Source organism: Amphiura filiformis, chromosome 18 (assembly GCF_039555335.1).
Source record: "Amphiura filiformis chromosome 18, Afil_fr2py, whole genome shotgun sequence".
Lineage (NCBI taxonomy): Eukaryota > Metazoa > Echinodermata > Ophiuroidea > Amphilepidida > Amphiuridae > Amphiura > Amphiura filiformis.
Genome location: NC_092645.1, coordinates 35236066 through 35255569, shown reverse-complemented (window position 1 = coordinate 35255569; position 19504 = coordinate 35236066). Strand labels below are relative to the sequence as shown.

Below are 19504 nucleotides of genomic sequence, written 5' to 3'. Positions count from 1 at the left end.
GACTCAAGTTGACTCACCTCTCTTGAGACTGTTGGAGTTCATACTGTCTCTGACTCAATCTCTTCTCCAACTCCTGTATCTGTTTCTCCATCCTTGCTTGTCTTTCCTTTGCAGCCAAATCAAGCTGGCTTACCTGGGCAGAACAGTTCTCTAGCTCATTGTGACTTGCTCATAATAACTCATCAAACTGGGTACTAATTGACTCATGTTGACTCACCTCTCTTGAGCACTGTTGGAGTTCATACTGAATCCAACTCAATCTCTTCTCCAACTCCTGTATCTGTTTCTCCATCCTTCACAGCCAAATCAAGCTGGCTTACCTGGGCAGAACGATTCTCCAGCTCATTATGACTTGCTCATAAGAACTCATCAAACTGGGTACTAATTGACTCAAGTTGACTCACCTCTCTTGAGCACTGTTGGAGTTCATACTGATTCTGACTCAATCTCTTCTCCAACTCCTGTATCTGTTTCTCCATCCTTCACAGCCAAATCAAGCTGGCTTACCTGGGCAGAACGGTTCTCCAGCTCATTGTGACTTGCTCATAAGAACTCATCAAACTGGGTACTAATTGACTCAAGTTGACTCACCTCTCTTGAGCACTGTTGGAGTTCATACTGACTCTGACTCAATCTCTTCTCCAACTCCTGTATCTGTTTCTCCATCCTTGCTTGTCTTTCCTTTGCAGCCAAATCAAGCTGGCTTACCTGGGCAGAACGGTTCTCCAGCTCATTATGACTTGCTCATAATAACTCATCAAACTGGGTACTAATTGACTCATGTTGACTCACCTCTCTTGAGCACTGTTGGAGTTCATACTGAATCCAACTCAATCTCTTCTCCAACTCCTGTATCTGTTTCTCCATCCTTCACAGCCAAATCAAGCTGGCTTACCTGGGCAGAACGGTTCTCCAGCTCATTGTGACTTGCTCATAATAACTCATCAAACTGGGTACTAATTGACTCAGGTTGGCTCACCTCTCTTGAGCACTGTTGGAGTTCATACTGACTCTGACTCAATCTCTTCTCCAACTCCTGTATCTGTTTCTCCATCCTTCCTTGTCTTTCCTTTGCAGCCAAATCAAGCTGGCTTACCTGGGCAGAACGGTTCTCCAGCTCATTATGACTTGCTCATAATAACTCATCAAACTGGGTACTAATTGACTCAAGTTGACTCACCTCTCTTGAGCACTGTTGGAGTTCATACTGACTCTGACTCAATCTCTTCTCCAACTCCTGTATCTGTTTCTCCATCCTTCACAGCCAAATCAAGCTGGCTTACCTGGGCAGAACGGTTCTCCCGCTCATTATGACTTGCTCATAATAACTCATCAAACTACTGGGTACTAATTGACTCAGGTTGGCTCACCTCTCTTGAGCACTGTTGGAGTTCATACTGACTCTGACTCAATCTCTTCTCCAACTCCTGTACCTGTTTCTCCATCCTTGCTTGTCTTTCCTTCACAGCTGAGTCAGCTGGCTTACCTGGGCAGAACGGTTCTCCAGCTCATTATGACTTGCTCATAATAACTCATCAAACTGGGTACTAATTGACTCAGGTTGGCTCACCTCTCTTGAGCACTGTTGGAGTTCATACTGACTCTGACTCAATCTCTTCTCCAACTCCTGTATCTGTTTCTCCATCCTTCCTTGTCTTTCCTTCACAGCCAAATCAAGCTGGCTCACCTGGGCAGAACGGTTCTCCAGCTCATTATGACTTGCTCATAAGAACTCATCAAACTGGGTACTAATTGACTCAGGTTGACTCACCTCTCTTGAGCACTGTTGGAGTTCATACTGACTCTGACTCAATCTCTTCTCCAACTCCTGTATCTGTTTCTCCATCCTTCCTTGTCTTTCCTTCACAGCCAAATCAAGCTGGCTCACCTGGGCAGAACAGTTCTCGTGCTCATAGTAACTTGGTCATAATAACTCATCAAACTGGGTACTAATTGACTCAAATTACTCAACTCTCTTGAGCACTGTTCATTCTGACCTTCCCTAAATTTCCCTCCTAACTCATCAAATTAGGAACTACTGGCTTGACTCAAGTTGACTCACCACTCTTGAGCACTGTTGGAGTTCATACTGACTCTGACTCAATCTCTTCTCCAACTCCTGTATCTGTTTCTCCATCCTTGCTTGTCTTTCCTTCACAGCTGAGTCTAGCTGGCTCACCTGGGCAGAACGGTTCTCCAGCTCATTGTGACTTGCACGTAATGCAGAATCCATTTCGGAGATTTCTTGGTCTCGATTATTGAGTTCCTCTTGGACACCACTGAAGAGAAGAGATATGTTTGAAAAGCAGCATCAGTAAGTCAGAATATAAGGCAAGTTATTTGCACAAAATAAAGGAGAAGAGTCTGCTTTTTTGCCAAGAAACATGATATGGTTACTCAATCAAAAACCAGGTTTCTCCAAAATATGAAAATATATACAATTGCCAGGTTTTTTAAAACTGAGAGACCAGTTTATAAATCAAGAAATTAGGTTTCTAATTGAAATTTGAAAGGTGAACTTTTAGAAAAACAACAGCATCTAAAACATAGATTTACAATTCAAAAACAAGGTTTCTTGTTAGGGAACCTGGTTTATCAAAGATGAATAACTAGGTTTAAAAAAAACACGTTTCATTGAATTTGAAATAGAAAAATTAAATGAAGCTGAATCCTTTTTGGGAAAAACATTAGGTTTTTAGAAATTGGTTTCAAATCATTTTCCCTCCAAAACTGGTTTTAAAATCAAGAACAAGCTGTAAATATGCAGATACCTTAAAAAATGTATGCAAAGCTTTCTTTGTAGTATTGAACAAAGCAAACTCTGGTTAATTCAGGGTTCGTGCACCTTGAAGCCTTTAAAATTCAAGGACATTCAAGGTCCAAAAGCATGATTTTCAAGGACTTACCACAACACGAAAATCATGATGCGGCTCTCCATGCGGCACATATTAACGAAAGTGACAGCTCCTCTCCACTCCTCAAATTTTGTCAAAATTATACTTGAATTTTTTCAAGGACCGTGTGCCAATTTTCAAGGACTTTCAAGGCCTTGAAAAGATGTTTTCAAACTCAAGTACTTTCAAGGACCACAGGAACCCTGTTAATTTCAAAAACTCTACATCATGACTTCATTGTCAAATTTTTATAAATTACCACCTACCTGAGTTTGTCAGTGAGTTCTTGTATTCTTTTATGTCTCTCAGATGACTCAGCTCTGCTTCTTTGTAATAATCTTTGTAACTCTGTCATCTGTGTGGCTGCTGCTCTCAAATCTTCCTGAGCTCTTGTTAGCTCTACATCTTGTGCTGTCATCTGGTCTCTTCCTTCCTCTAACTCTTTATTTGCCTTGGTGAGTTTTTGTTCCAAATCTTTGGCTGGTATAATACAAATGAAAAGTTTATCCAAGAAATGTTATAAAACAATTCCCATTTTTAAGATCTATGTTTGCAAACCTAAGATTCAGGGAATGGTCTAATAAGAGGTATCTAAAGTTTCTGGGACATGCCATCAGAAAGGCCTAGAAGAGCTGTTACTGATGGGATGCATTGAAGGGAAGAGGATCAGAGGCATGCAAAGACAAATAAATACCTTACAGCACTCAGGATGTGTATGTGGATTTTGAACAAATTTAAAGTAACTCCTATTATTAACTTTTGAATTTGATTCATAGCCTGTCCCAAATACGAACCAAATTGCCATTGTGGAACACACACATAATAAATCTAAAAAAAAATCTTTTTAATGAGCTGATCGAGTTACCAAATATTTGAACCAGGGGGCTGTTGTAACAGTAAAAGGACTATGTTTCATTTTGTCTTTCGGATGATTCACATCTACTTAAATTGAGTAGATCAATGACACCTTTCAAAAGATTGGGGTTGAAAATGATTTAGAGAGCAGACAGCATAAACTGGGATTGGTAAAAAATGAAGAGGGTTTTTCCCAAAATTTGGAAAAAAAAATTAAGAGTGCTTTTCAACGGTTTCAAGTTTTAATTCCTATACCGCTCCATCGCTCACCTTTCTCTGTTTTGTTTTGTAATTGTACCCTTGTTTGCATAAGATCCAAATCAAGCTGAGTGATTTTGGCATTATGATCATCAGTAATCTCCTTGGTTTGTCCCAGTTGTCTCTTCACATTTGTTAGCTCACTGTTGGTTTTGGACAGCTCTGTCTTGCATTCACTGAAAAGAGAGATTCAAAAATACATATATAAAAATCAAGACTAAACTCACTCACTCGTATGACATTAAGTCTTCCAAACTACAAACATCTTTTTTCAAGTTTTGTTAAAATTTGATACATCATCAAATTATTATTTATTGGTTCTTCCACCTTACATCAAGTGCTTAGCAATCTAAAGATTCAGCCTTTAAAAAAATACACTACATAAGTCAGGAAAATTTGTGGCTTACAGTCTCTGGCAGAGATGAATGGCACTTCTTCACATTTTGAGAGCATGCACAGCGTAAATTGTGGTAAGTGGGATTCTGATTGGCTGATTCAATCATCTGACAATCACAACAACAAACCGATAACCTGATTAACCCTCAAAGCGTTAGTCGGCGCAGAGCGGGGCTCTTGAAGGGAACACAACCTCCGCGTATGTCGTTCATTAACAGGGCACTCATGTCAATCAGAACAAAACACTGCCATACTGAAAGTTAGTGTAATCATACTCAAATTCAAACCAGAAATATTGCTGATTATATACAGTAAAAAGCAAAACACCCAAATAGATACTGAATCTGATTCAGAGATGCTTACACCAATAGCATTGACATTGTTTTAAATAATTTGTGATGTGTGTGATCAAGTGAAGTCCATTTTTCATTAATTATACGCTTGCCCAATTGATGCAACAATATTATTAGTATATATATATCATTATGAATTTGGCAGACGGCCGAATCCGGATTCGGCTTTTGCTAAATTCATGTTATGCATGCATTATTTTTTAATTAGAGAACAAGGGATCAATGCTTTACCTATAGAGGGCAGTATATAAATGTTTTTAAAGGTTATCATCGTAGACCAAAATCCGATGCACCGTTAGCTAACCCTGCATGCCACCTTCTTTTGATTACTTATTATGCTGTTATTACCTGATCTCTGTTAAAAATTGCTATGCTGCCCTCTATTAGGTAAAGCTTCGATTCCTTGTTCTTTAATTAAAAAATAATGCATGCGTAAGACAAATTTACCAAAAGCGAATCCGGATTCGGCTGTCTGTCAATTCATAATGATGTGCTCAAAGTGCAATCAAAATTGGATCTCTGATTTCCGGTTATGATTATTCTCACATTGTTGCAAACAACAAAATACAGACTAATTAAATATACCTTTTCGTTTTATCCATACCTAAAATCCACAAACAAAATCCCATTTCTTGACATAGACATCATAGGTGTAAATACAGGGGGTGGGGTGGGGATCCATACAATCATTCCCCCAATGTTGATGCCTTTATGTTGGTTTCTGACCAAATTAACTCCCTATTTTAGCTAAAAAGTACTAACTTGTTTTAATTTGTTCCACTTCGGCATCATATTTCACCAGTTTAGCTTCAATATTGCAAATTATTTGCGGGCGAACATACACTTATCTAGTTGCCAAAAGGTGTTGGATTTATTATACTTCAAGAAATAAACTTTTCCAAGCCCATCCCCCCATGTCAAAAAGAAATCTACGCCACTGATAGACATGTATAGAAACCATGGCACAAGTTACTCACTTGAACTTTTTGGCAGCATCTGTTAATTTTGTAGTCCTGTCCTCCAGATCTAAACAAGCTTGATGTAATTTCTTCTCCATGGCTCTTGCATCTTCTTCCGATGACGTCTGGATTTCACTAAGTTGTCTCTCCAATTGGGATACCTTGATACGGGAATCAAATAGGATGTAAAAGTCTTGATTATTCAAACTTTTCATGGTTTACATTTTTTTACATTTTGAGATGTTTACTTTGCCAATTACTAAATTTATCATTTAATTATGTGTTGTGCCCCCATTTTACACTTTACATTACCAAAAACACCTGCTATACAAGCATACAAGATCGAACAAGCTTAAATGTGATAAATATGTAGAAATATCATAAGAACCTAACATCAAAACTTTACATCAACCAAAAACAAAGGCTTCAAACAGAAAGTAACCGATTAAAGAAAGACAAGAATATACATACAAGCAAAAGTAGAAGCAAGACAGCTAGTACAAGATGGTGATCTGCTTTCCAGCGCTATTTCAGTACTGAAGTACTAAATTAATACTGAAGTGTCTGCATGTTATGTTATCAATGTTCTGAGCCATCCAGTAGAAGAAAATGGAAAATCAAATTCTGGACTCACCAGACTTGACTGATGGTTTGGTCATGTGATATTGCTTAAATATATTTCAATTATTATTACCTGTTCTGATAAATGACCTTCCCTATCTTCAAGCTCTGTAATCCTGGTAGTACTCTGTTGTAGCATCTGTTGTCTCTCATGTAATGCTTGTTCTAACTCAAAGATTTCCACCTGTTTCTCTTCACCATCATGATGCACCTGTTGAAACTCTCGCTCTAGTTTAATGATCTAAATCAGATCAAAATTAACAGGAGAATATGTTGGTGAGTAAATGAGCAGGTAATTTGACAGTGTCTATATGCGTCAACAATAAAGTAAATTTCCTAATTGTTCAGAATTCTGGGTATGCGATATTGATCATCAAGAATGTAGAAGAGAGACAAAGTCTCTACCCCTTCTACGTGACGATGACTAATGGGTCAATAGGTCAATGGTCTTGTTGTCATGATTGTTGATCAGCCAATCAGCATAAATGTCAATAATTGGAGCCAGGTATAAAGATACGGTACAATTACCGAATAGGGTGCAATTTGCTAGACTTGTGTCCAGTCCTCGTTTACAGAGTTTAGGGTTAGGGTTTAGGGTTGGGACTGGGCAGTCTTGTAATAAGACTAGTAGAGTTGCACTATAAACACTTATCATAACAATAACATATTCCTAGCCCTAACACTAACCCTAACCTTATCCATACCACTAATCCTAACCTAAAATGCCCTAAACTCTAAATTTAATCCTTTTTGGACTAAACACCATTCAGATTAATGGGCTGTTCCCCAAAAGTCAACAAAGATTGCCAAAGTGGCGAATACATGGCGAGTTCTGCTTTGCATAACATCAATTGACGATGAAATCAACCCCTACCTCTTTATTTTTCCTGTCCATTTCATATTCATGACTGTCCTTTGTCTCTTCCAGCTGTTCTATATACATGGTAAGTTCTTCTTTGCATACCATTAATGCAGCTTCCAGATTGGCTACACGATTGCTTCCTTCTTCAGCTTTCTGCTGCAGACTTCGTAGATGATTAGTGTGGTGTGCAACTTTAGAAACCACTTCCTGAATATAGAAGATATCATTAAGAAATTAAAACAAACAATACATTCAATTAGACATCATATTTCTGGAATGATTCAAAATCATTCTGTTGGTCATGAAATTGTAGCCTATAATCAAATTAAGTAATACTTGGTCAAACTGGAACATGCGCGTTGCGTCCATGTAGTGTACTAAGCGTGTACCTGTACGCAGTGTAAAGCGCATGTATACTTTCTTCTGTACCGCGCTATATTCGTGTGTGTTTATCGCGGAGCCACTAGCGTTCACAGTGTTCCAGTTTGGCCAAGAATTACTTAATTTGATTATAGTCTTTTCACTCTCAAGCTGAATTTATACTCCCTCACTTAGCGACGAGTGATTGGTTTTTAGCCAATGAGGTAGCATGCCTTTTGTTGCATTGGGAAAAGCGCCATCATTGGTCAAAAACCAACTGCTCTTCGCTCAGCGATAGAGTATAAATTCAGCTTCACTTCTCATAACATTTTATAATGTTTAATTGATGTCATGCAAAAATGACATTTCCCTGTAACATCTGTTCTTTTGGCTCTTATGCATGGATATTTGCAGTTTTAATGCTAAAATGGGTCAAAATTAAGATAACTGGCCTAAAACCTGTCCAAAGGAAGATGCACATGACAAGTTTTGGTCAATTTTGTCCAGGTATTTTGAGTCAGGGGGGAAACTTGCTGCCCGCAGGTCATCAGGTACCCTTCTACTCTTCAATTGTATTTGACTACTAACATGTTGTTTTTCTTGCAATGCCTTCTCCATATCAGCAATCTGAGTGTCTTTGACATCTAAGTCTCTTTGTAGCCTCTTCCTTTCCTCTACCACCTGTCCCAACTCTGTCTTTGTCTTGGCATTCTTCTCCTGGAGAAGGTCTATCTGTTGTTGCAGTTCTTGACACTGATTGCTGTGGATGGCTTTCACTTGGCTGAGTTTCTCTGTTACTTCTGCACAAGCTCTATTTTTGTCTTGAAATTCTCCCTGCATACAGAAAATATAGAGATTTGATAATCCAAATACAAGCAAGTGGTATAGTGCTCAACCATAAGGAGTTGATAAAATAAAACAACATTTTAAATAAGCACAGTAAAATAAATAATAATAAGCAGAGTGATTTATAGTGCACTATGCACAGGCACAACACCTAGACGTTGATCCACAAGCCTCAGCACACTTTACAGGTTGTCGCTAACCACTACGGCCCACATCATTTTAAACTGACATGTTGTCTTACAGTACTGTTTCTTTAGGCCTATAGGACCTCACTCATCAGAAACTCAATACAGGATGTCAGTTACTGTCAGACAATGTGTAACATGTAACATCAGCCAAGCTTAAAATATTGTTTTATCTTATAATAATTGGTATCCCAACATTTCAGAGTATGATTGAAGATCCAGATCCAAGGTGCAATGTAGGCTTACTGGTACATGTGATTAGACTACCACTCAAGCATGCCACAAAGAATCATAATTTAATTGAATATAAGGTTTACATTTTGTTTACCTCAATTTGACTGAGTTTTTCCTCTTTACTTAGTAACTCTTCCTTGAGACCAGTCAGGTTGCTGATCAGTTCTGAATGTGTAGCTGATTTCTCCTCTAACTCCTCCTCCAGAGTGGTTATTTGGTTGGTTTTATACTCAAGCTGATGAACAAAAAGATAAAAAGACATCAGGGTTACCAGATACAGCTGTATTTAGAGACATGTCTGTGAAATATTCTAGCAAGATTATGTGATGCATCTGTGTGTGTGTGTGTGTGTGTGTGGGGGGGGTGAGATCAGACTTAAGAGTCCAGACATAGAATAGTTCATGCATAAAGCTATAGTAAACCTGCTATACTGGATTGTGACAATGGTGAATAAAATTGTGGCAAGTACGGTTATCCGTTCTGCTTGAATAATACATTCATCATACCCTAGTACATGATTGATGTAGGTTGAAGCCCAAAGCCCAAAATCAAACAATAATTGGCATCTTTACGCTCAAGTGTTACAAAGGTTTGCTTATATGTTGTGCTTTCCATACATTTTTTGGCAGAATGCAAATATCCATACATTTTAATCAAAATTTGCCGGGTGCACGTCAAAATAATCTTTAGGCACGCTAATTAAATTTTGCACGAGCAAACACACATACATGGCAGAGTCTGAACTCTTTGAAGTCTTATCTTGAGATTTCTCAACTTGAGTGTTTCTATATATTGCCTTACCTGTGTTTCTAGATCTTCCACAGCTCTAGATTTCCCTAATATTTCAGTTTGTAAATCCCTAATCTGCAAGCTACAGTGCCCTACTTGTGATTGTAGCTTAGCACTATGACTCTGCTCGTCTGTCATTTGTTGCTGTGCCTCCATGAGGTGGTACACCTGTTTGCTACGTTCTTCCTCCAGCTGACCGATGATGTTTTCTAGTTCTTGAGCCTTTCTGTCACCTGTGTACAAATGTTATAGGATTGATAATTGCACCAGTGAGCTAAAAATGAAAGCACCTGATACTTTATACTTGATAGTGACTTCCATAAAAGCATTAGCTGTTGTTCCGGAACCATTGTTCATACAAGAAAAGAAAAAAGGAAAAGGCATACGAGAAGGAAATTATTTGTTCGATGTATCCATAAACTGAAGATACAGACTAAGCACAAACAGCCAAAGTCCCAGCATCACCCGATAATGAGGGCCTTTAGTTCCATGAAGTGCAACAGACGACAACTGCTATACACATACCACATATTTTTACGGTCTTTCGCGTATACATGCAATGCTCTATCGTGTATACATGAAGGCACGCAATGCTGGCGTAATTGTTAGACATGCACGATCGGCCCTCATGAATATGCAAGAATTCACGGCATACAAAGCACAGGAACTTTTATTGTTGGTGAATAGTTTGTTATCTCTGGCTGTAGTGTAACACACTCACAAAACAAGATGAAAAGAATGTGCTTGTTTACATTTTTTATTGATGAAAAAAGGAGCAAAGGAGAAAAGGAAGGAGAGAAGAAAGAAAGAATGCCACTTTTGTGGGAAATATGGCATAGCTTTTATGCCTGTCTTTCAGTACATTGTTATCAGCCTTGCTTGTATCTCTCGAGCTAACAATTTCATGACAGGAGGAAAAACAAACAATTTGAAGAATATTTCTTTACCTATCTTATTTTTCTCTACAATGGCTGTGAGTTCTGATCTGAGTCCTTTCAGTACACTATTTCCCTCATCAACCTTGGCTGTATCCCTCTGTCTAGCAGCGTCCATCTTATGTATCTCGGCTTCCTTTAGAGCAAGCTTCATTCTAAAGAGAAGTATTAAATAAGCATATATTATAACCAAATGTAATCAGAATATTGGTGATGTAATTTCTTTATTAACCCCATAACACGCCTGAATACTACTTGATATATGCGCTGTTCGTGCGTGCGTCATCACACCATGTGGGCGCCCTAAGTGATATATAGGCACGGTTTAGCTGGCAAACGAAGCCCAAGACACGTGGCAAAGTGTCGCCGACCCAGTGCTTGGCTTGCGAGGGGTCTCGGTTCGAATCCCACCCAGAGCAAACAACCTCTTTCTTTGTTTTTTCTCTTTATTCCTTTCTTCTTTCCCTTCCCGTCGTCAAAAAGCTCCTGGCGGGTTAGGGTTAATGAGGAAATGACATGCTCTTGCATCATTTTAACTTCTAAGAATCACTATCATATTACACTGGGCATATAAACGTGTTTTTAAAGAAAGGTCATACTTTTCAATTAATGATGGCTAATAGTTTCATGAAGTGCAAGAGACTAAAATGCTGCGCCAAAGTTGCGCTCATTATGGTATTTGGTAAGCGCAGTCTTGATATCTTTTGTATAAATGCAAAGGCATGCAATGCCATGCATGATTGGTTGGAATTAAGGTGATAGAACGATCAAATCTCAAGAATATGTGAGAATTTTTATTGCAACCGAAGCACATGGATTTTGCCTGTTGGGGTGTCTCTGACTCTGTTTCTCTCTCATCTACATGTATGTACAATCTAAGCAAGATGCACTGTATATGGGCTACTGTGACACACATTCTGGGTGTACCCTTTGCAGAATAAAGCTGTACAATCCTTCAATAAAGATTTCTGTGCTTGACTAATTCCGTCAAGTTTTACATGAAGGTTAATCCCATTTTTCCTTCTAATATCCAAACAGCTGGGAATTCCCCTTGGCTACAAGTTGGTGATTTTGTCCGGGGCAATCAAGGGGTCTAATGTTCGAATCCCGGGGGTGCCAAGTAACTTCTTTGTTCATCTTCTCTCCTTTATCGTTCCTTCTTTTCTTTCCAACAGCCAAAAACTATGTTTAGGGTTAGGGTTAATAACACTGTATTCATCTTGTTATGTCATATATCTCACAATTTAGCCTGCCAACATTTTACTAGTTATGTCACAAGTGCTCATTTTGAAGTTTGGGCAAGCATGATAAATTGCATCACATACCTCAATTCTGCAATAACAGCCCTACTGTTACTATTATCACTCCCAGTACAGTAGTCAGAATCTTCAGACCAACTCCTAGTATTACCATTCACAGCTCCATTGTTATGGGGACTACTTGCATGTAGAGGCTTTCCTATACCATGCTGATGAGATTGAGGACTTCTGGTGCTTTGGCTAGTACTGGAGTAAGATTTCTACACACATAAAAAGGGTGGGTTTAAATCAAGATAAAAGGTTATATATTGGCAAGGGCTTAGGCAGCCAGCCATGTAGGGAGTGTTTTACACACCCAAATGTGTAAGTTACACACCCACTTTTTACCAACATGGCCTATACTTTGTACACAAATCATTAAATTTACACACCCAGGTTTTTGAATTTACACACCCAAACTTTCAAATCCTGCCTAAGACCTTGTATAATGGGGATGAAATTTTTCAAATTTAACTTGTCAAGACAACATGAATTTATATACATTTTTATTTTCCACATCTTGAGCATATGACTTAATATATCAATGCAGCAAAAGCCAACAGAGCTGCATACTTGTATCATGCACTTCAAAAACTCTTGGATAGTACAGGAGCCATCATATGAGTCTATCTGCAACTAAAAGAAATTCTCTGCTAGGTCCATTCTTACTTGCTAAAAAAATACATAAACATCCTGTTTATCACATAAAATCATGTATAGCAGGCCACACAATGCTACGTAGCGTGTTCAATGGCCTGTGGAAGATTTCTGAAATATCTTCCACAGTGGGAGTATTAATTTCAAAAAGAATAAGCACATTAACTAATTCTAATTGAATTCAAAACTTTTTCCACATCTGAAATCGCTCATAATAACACACTCTGGAGCGTAGCCATGGGGATAAATAAATAAAGCATATAAATTTAGGTCCACTTTTTGGAAATTCCACACCCCCGAAACTAAATCCTGTGTACGCCCCTGAACATAAAATATTGTGAATACTGACCAATTTAGCTTGTAATTTTTCTGCCAATTCTTCCAGTCTTCTCAGCTCATTCTGATTCTTCTCCATATCACCTTGACACTCCCCTAATCTCTCATTCTGTATCTCCGTCAATTCACTCAGTTCCCTATTCTCTCTCGTCTTACTTTCCAACTCGTCCCTCAATCTCTCCGCCTGTTGTTTCTGCGCATCAAGCGCCCTCTTAAGTCCATCAATTTCACTCGTCTTTGACTCGAATTCCTGCTCGAGTTGGATAAGTTGATGCTGATATTCAGACATTGACGCACTCAGTTCTTCATTTTCTCTAGTTTTGGTGCGGATTTCATCTTGAAGTCCTTCATTTTCTTTAGTTTTGTTACGGATTTGGTCTTCAAGTTGTCTCAAGTCTTGCTGGTGTTTCTTTAAGGAGGATTGGAGTGTATGTGTTGTTGCTTGCAAGGTGGAGTTGGTATACGATAATTCTTCAAGCTTCCTGAATACAATGAGTAGACAATGTGATATATAATATAGCAGAGGTGTGATTAAAAGCTTGTGAAATATCCTAAAAGTAGTACAAAATCCTGAAAAACAGTGTGAAATTGGGCTAAAATACCCACAAACGGGCTGAAAATCAATCAAATTGAGTAAATTTTGGCCACAAAAAATCCTACAGGAAAAATCCTGAAGAATCACACACATGTTTATAGGGGGTACTGTGCTGGTCATTATTTTACATTCTTATAATTTCAGTGTGTATGGTGTAGTCTGTAAACAAAAAATCTGACTTGACAATTGCATAATTTCGAATGTCGTCTATCAGGCCATAGACAAACCTACATCATCATAAGTAATTTGACCAAAACATAGGGCCTACTAGAGAGTGATTTGAAAGCTCGCCTGGCATCATGCAAGCAAGTGATTGACCACTTGCCTATCGAGGCGCGCGCACTGTACAGAGCATTAGGCAACCACAATCGCAGTATGCACAACTGACGTTGTAAACAAGTTCCGTTCGTTTTAGAAAAAAAAGTTGTTAGTTTTCATCATCCAACCACCATAATTTAACTACTTACTAAAGTCTGTGTACCTTTCTCAAAAACTGTTAATTTTGCAGTAATCAGTTATGCTAGTTGGATTCCTTCCTTGGATTTCCTTTCTGAAAATATATACTTTTATATACTTCTCATCATTACATTATGACATTTAGAGGTATAGTACGAAACAATATCTAAATTACTGACTCGAGAAAGGTATACAGACTATAAATCATCTGACCAACAAACCTTTAAAAGGAGTAGGCACTCCAGTGTGAGAGAAAAGCTTAAAGGGGAATTGACACATCTGTCAACAGGAGTAACATTTTACTGCCTGTTAATAGATGTACTTAATTATGGTATGTATTGAGGTCATGCAGTCATGTTTTCATCTTCTAGAAATGCTTCAAACTTTTGTCCTTCAGTTGTCAATTCCTGTTGGCATTGTTTATATTTTGTAATAGGTGGTATAATGATATGACACATTAACATGCATGACCCTGGTGGATTTAATTCTTCAGCCTGTCTAACTTATTTTCCCCTTTAAGGCCAGAGTAAGGGGAGACACATTCGTCCACATCCGAATTTGAGATTTCTTGATATTTATCAACACTAAGATGTATTCTTTCACTTGAAACTGATAAAATACAACTTCCTAATATTTACTTGTATTTTTGCTTGATTTATTTCACTCTTTTCAACTCTAAAAAGTCACATGGCTCAAGACAGCTTAGTAAATTGGCGGAAATAATGAGTCGGCAATGCGAATGCGAAATATTGTGATTACGTGCGTGATTCGCGTCGCGTGACGTGGCGCAACTCTGCGCGTATGTCCAACGCAGTCAAGGCGCATTCGGTATGTTGTTAACGCCAGCAAATGTGATGTAAACAAAACAAAAATTTGCAGTGAAAAAGTCACTTAGATTTTTTAATTATTTTGGATTTAGGCGCACAAAAAACAGACATTTATAGATTCATTGGTGCAAAAAGATGCATATTTAGACCATGCACCAGATACAGCTTTTACAAGCGTGAAAGTCTTGCCGTTTTAAAATATAAGGACGTTTTGTGCATAATTTTGACATTTTTTTACTAAAACACTGATTTCTCAGAGTTCACTTTTGACAATATTGTACGATTTTTGTGACAAGATAACTCGAAAAATATGCAAGCAAAAGGTAAACCTTTTCACTATCGTTTAGAGCACATCAAAGTCTAGGGAAGGTTTTCTCATTTTTTCAAAATATTTGTTTTGAACAAAAATATACACCATTATGTGCAATTTTTAGCTTAATACGCTGGCGAAGTTACGTAATAAATCGGATTAACTACCATAGCAATAGGTGAAAACAATTTTGGATATACCGCGCCGCACTACAAGCAGGTTGCACTCATCACCTGTGTATGTCTGCAATCATAGATTGAATACGATACCGGTCTTTTCGAAGATACTAATCTTACAGGTGCAAGTGATCATCATGATATGGTTCAATGCAGAGGTATCGCGCAACGTATCAGTGCAGCGCGGTATATTCAAAAATTGTTTTCACCTATTGCTATGGTAGTTAATCCGATTATTACGTAACTTCGCCAGCGTATAGAGTGACAAAATTGCTTTTTTCACATGTTTTTTTGCAATTTTTATAAAAATAAGACGAATTTCAAAAAAATAAAAAAACCTTCCCTAAGTTCATGTCTCTTCTCCATGAAAAACTAACTATTTTTTTTTACTCGAACTGATTTTTTTAAAAGTTGCCACAAAAAAATTGGGGTAAAAAAGTGCATTTTTGTGATTTTTTCAAAAACTCGAGATTTTTGAACAAATCTGACATCACCATGGGATTCCTTGACTCATTTCCTTTCCAAAAATGTATAGTTTTATATACTTTGGACATATAATTCAAAAATAATGATGCTCGGAAAGGTCCATGTTCTCTCCCATTACTATGGCAAGCTGCTCTTACCTGACATGTTGTTTTGTGTCCTGTAGTTCCCCTTCTAATGATGTGTTTTTCTCCAATAATTCCTCCCTTTCTTTATCACAATGAAGTAAACTGTCTCTGAGATGGTCTTCTACATCTTGATGCTGAAAAAATATAATTGTGCATTAAACAGTCGTCTTAGGGTATTTAAATAAAGGCAGTTAATTCAATGCCCACGTGACCAGATGGGCGCTGACATTGTAGTCTCTAGACGGAATATCTGGAAAAGTGACCTTTGGCACAGCGGGTGGTCTTCCTATGTATTTCAATTGGAAATGCGGGATGCGTGTCCAAATTTTCTAGCAAATTTGTCATTTTCTTGCAACTTTGTAGTATTATTGTAAGAGTTTCCGTCAATAACTTTTTTTTTTCCGTTGGTAAAAACTTCCAAAATTGAGTTCTTGAAAACATACTAAAAAGTATAATCCCCAATGTGTAATTAAGTTGCCTTATATATTTTCAGCAATTTTGATGATATTTGTCTGAAAAAATTCCTATCTTTTAGCATTGTAGCACATCTATTGATCACTAGGTGGTTTTGGTATGGCGGCGCCCATGGGTCACGTGGGCATTAAATTTAGTGCCTTTTATTAAATGGCCTATGGTGACTGTTAAATAATTGCAATCATGTTAGTTGTTTGTTTGTTTTTAAATATTGTCTGGCAAGATATTTTCACAGGGTTTACATTTGTGACACGATTTTTTGAAAACTGAGTTACTATAATTATTACCTCGTACAAACATTAGATTCTTTTACCTTTTTCAATCTGTCCTTTGTTTTTGATCTGAACTCCGTCAAGTGGTCATTCAAGTCTTCAAGATTTCTAAGTGCCTTGTCTCTCTGACTTTCCATTCTATAAAAACAAATAAATAAACAAATCAAACAAAAAAATAATCAGAACATTGTTATGTTAGTACAGTGGAAACTCATCATAACGAAGTTGTCAGGGACAGAGAAATTAGTTCTTTATATCCAAATTTTGTTATATCAGAGTTGTAAAAACAATATAGGCTATAACAAAAGAATTTTGTATCTCGGTTCTGGAAAAATACTTCTTTATAACAGGGTTTTTCTTGTATCAGATTTCGTTATAATGAGGTTTTACTGTACAAGAAAGTTGGTCATGTTTGTGAAATCCCAGAGAATGACCCAAAAGAATGAATCAAAGACATTCAAAATAAACCATTCACATCCAATAACATGAAATAACCTAGAATAGACCCTATCAAATAAACCAACCGGAACGGTATAACAGTTGAAATGACAGCCATGTTGGTGAACAGTGTGTCAGAGGGACAGGTTTCTAGCTCAATTCATACCTATCACCTGTTTTATTGGATTTTCATGTGAATTGCCCCATGGAGGCCTCTTAGTGGACAGTATTTAATGAGGATAAGTGAGGTAGTATTCGATAGGCTCTATAAAGTACGAATCTGTCACAAAAAATGGACCAGTTTGACACAGTATGAAAGCTAAAAATTTGTCATCTTATTTCATATGAATTTCAATGCCAGGGACAGTTGAGCATCAACTTTGGCATACACTCAAAATTCTTATTTCCAAAAGGACTACAGTTTGGTGTATGACTCTGCACAGACTTCCGCCTTTGAATGGCGAAACTATTAGCAAAATATAGCTGATAGATTGTGTACTGGAACAAATTCCCAAATGTCCAATCTCCACTGCATGTAATTCTGAACTTCCAACAGAGAACCATTATGCCTACATGTTAGAATGAATATTTTAAACAGTCTCTCAACAAAATAGTGACTTACTTTAATATTTCATCACCACATCCGTGGGACTTCATCAGAATTGTGACAGGAGTGGTAAAGCTAATCATGTGACTCACAGGAAAACCAGAGTCACACGACTTGATGACCGACAGTTTGCTATTATTCCTACAGTTTGCTAATCAACTATACTCAATGGCTGTGAAGCATCCAAATTCAGTAAATCAAATTCAAATGAACATCATTTTAAATACTTTACCTTTGTCTACATTGAATCTCATGCATAAGATCAGCTTTACAATTCCTGAGTTCTTCTCTGCGTTTCTTCACCTGTGAGTCTTTCTTTGTGACTTGTACCTGACATTCTTCTAGTCTGTCTTCTGCAGCTCTGCAATAAATAGTGTAGACAAAAGATTCTATTACCCAGGGTACATATTCAAATGTGCATTGTGGATTGGTCTAGGTGGCAGCAGCCCAGCTAAATAGGGAAAGAAGCTAACTAACCATCATCGCCGACACGTACAAGGACAGAAAAACAAACAAATGGATCAGGGAGCAGACCCAAGCTCAAGACATCCTGGCCACCATTAAAAGCAGGCAAGGCGCAAGTCTCGTCGGCTTATGCACCGCCGGCTTTCGCATTGACTCCAGGTACTTTTGGTAAAAGAAAAACAAATTGGGATGGCGGTCCCAAATAAGTCTTCCGAAGATCATATGGGTAGTGAACATACACCATGCACAGACCTGCCAACCTAAGACTACCGAAATCAGAATGAGGGACATTGAGACCAAAACCTTGTACATGTACACAAACCAGATACCGACAAATTCAAAGACTTGAGGTGTGCAATACTTTCAGAATAATACATAGAAGGTTTTGCAGGTCTGAATTAATCACAATAGACTAAAGAGAATGCTATAGCAAATTTCAAAGTGATATTTTCATCATTTTCTGCTGTTCTTACATTTAAATTTGCCATCACTGAAATTTTCAGAAAACAGGACTGTCCCTCATTTTCACTTTGGTAAACCCCAAATGAGGGACAGTTGGTAGGTCTGCATGCATAGTAAAACAAAAATGGACCTGGGCTGGTTACATCAGCCGCAGACAAAACAATTGTTGCAGTTGCAGCTCAATGCTCATGAGGAAATGAAACACGAGAACGCCAACGGAAGGGATGGAGGGACGAGCTGCAACATTACTGGGGAGAAGTGAACTGGCACCAACAAGCACAAAACATCATCCTGCAGAGGATCTACAATGGCTCAAAAACTGAAACTGATACTAGGTGGTGCATTATTTACAATACAATTAAGCCCTTATAGGGTCCATACCTTAGATTTTCATCCTGGGCGGATACTTCTGATTCAAGGTTAGCTAATTTCTCTCTCAGTACTAGTGGGCTCCTTTGACCAGATTCTAATTCATGACTTAAAGAATGGATCTGCGAAGGGGAAAAAAGAAAAAACAACAACATAAGAACATCAACAATTAATCGAGCCATAAGCTACCGATGTATGAACAATTCTGAATGTATTGCATCAAGATCACAGTATTGCTATTCACTTCCTCAATCTGGGAACACCCTACTCTCTAGACCTAGACATGGGACAGATGGTTTAACTCTTCCAAGTTTTCACTATTCAAAATATGCAAACTCTAAGTTTTCACTATTAAGGTTATACGAAGAAACGTATAAAAAACGTATAAAAGACGTATAAAGTTGTTCTTTAAAACCGCGTTTTCTCAGCAATCAAATATCGCAGTGAGTCAAATGTTGGTGCATGGATGTATCTTAACATTATTTTTGTGTGTTTATACAATTTTTTAGAATCCGTTTGAAAACCCTTCGTTTAAATCATTTTTACGCACCATGTTCACAAGATCAAAAACACGTTCCATGCAGTTTTTTTCAAATATTCGCTC

The 19504-nt window shown here is 37.8% G+C and overlaps 1 protein-coding gene across 1 annotated transcript in view; it reads right to left on the bottom strand.

Moving 5' to 3' along the window:
- LOC140139110 (uncharacterized) overlaps positions 1–19504 on the bottom strand; it is a 44960-nt gene that overhangs the window by 9858 nt on the left and 15598 nt on the right. The window contains exons 5-25 of the mRNA XM_072160892.1: positions 18913–19022; positions 17837–17965; positions 16601–16697; positions 15826–15947; positions 12852–13320; positions 11873–12066; positions 10560–10702; positions 9625–9845; positions 8918–9058; positions 8147–8392; positions 7211–7405; positions 6410–6577; positions 5734–5876; positions 4020–4183; positions 3161–3374; positions 2063–2279; positions 1772–1888; positions 1571–1687; positions 980–1096; positions 592–708; positions 18–133 (exon numbers count right to left, since the gene is read on the bottom strand). Of these exons, the coding sequence (XP_072016993.1) occupies positions 18–133; positions 592–708; positions 980–1096; positions 1571–1687; positions 1772–1888; positions 2063–2279; positions 3161–3374; positions 4020–4183; positions 5734–5876; positions 6410–6577; positions 7211–7405; positions 8147–8392; positions 8918–9058; positions 9625–9845; positions 10560–10702; positions 11873–12066; positions 12852–13320; positions 15826–15947; positions 16601–16697; positions 17837–17965; positions 18913–19022 (3557 nt within the window). The remainder of the gene's footprint in view (positions 1–17; positions 134–591; positions 709–979; positions 1097–1570; positions 1688–1771; positions 1889–2062; positions 2280–3160; positions 3375–4019; positions 4184–5733; positions 5877–6409; positions 6578–7210; positions 7406–8146; positions 8393–8917; positions 9059–9624; positions 9846–10559; positions 10703–11872; positions 12067–12851; positions 13321–15825; positions 15948–16600; positions 16698–17836; positions 17966–18912; positions 19023–19504) is intronic.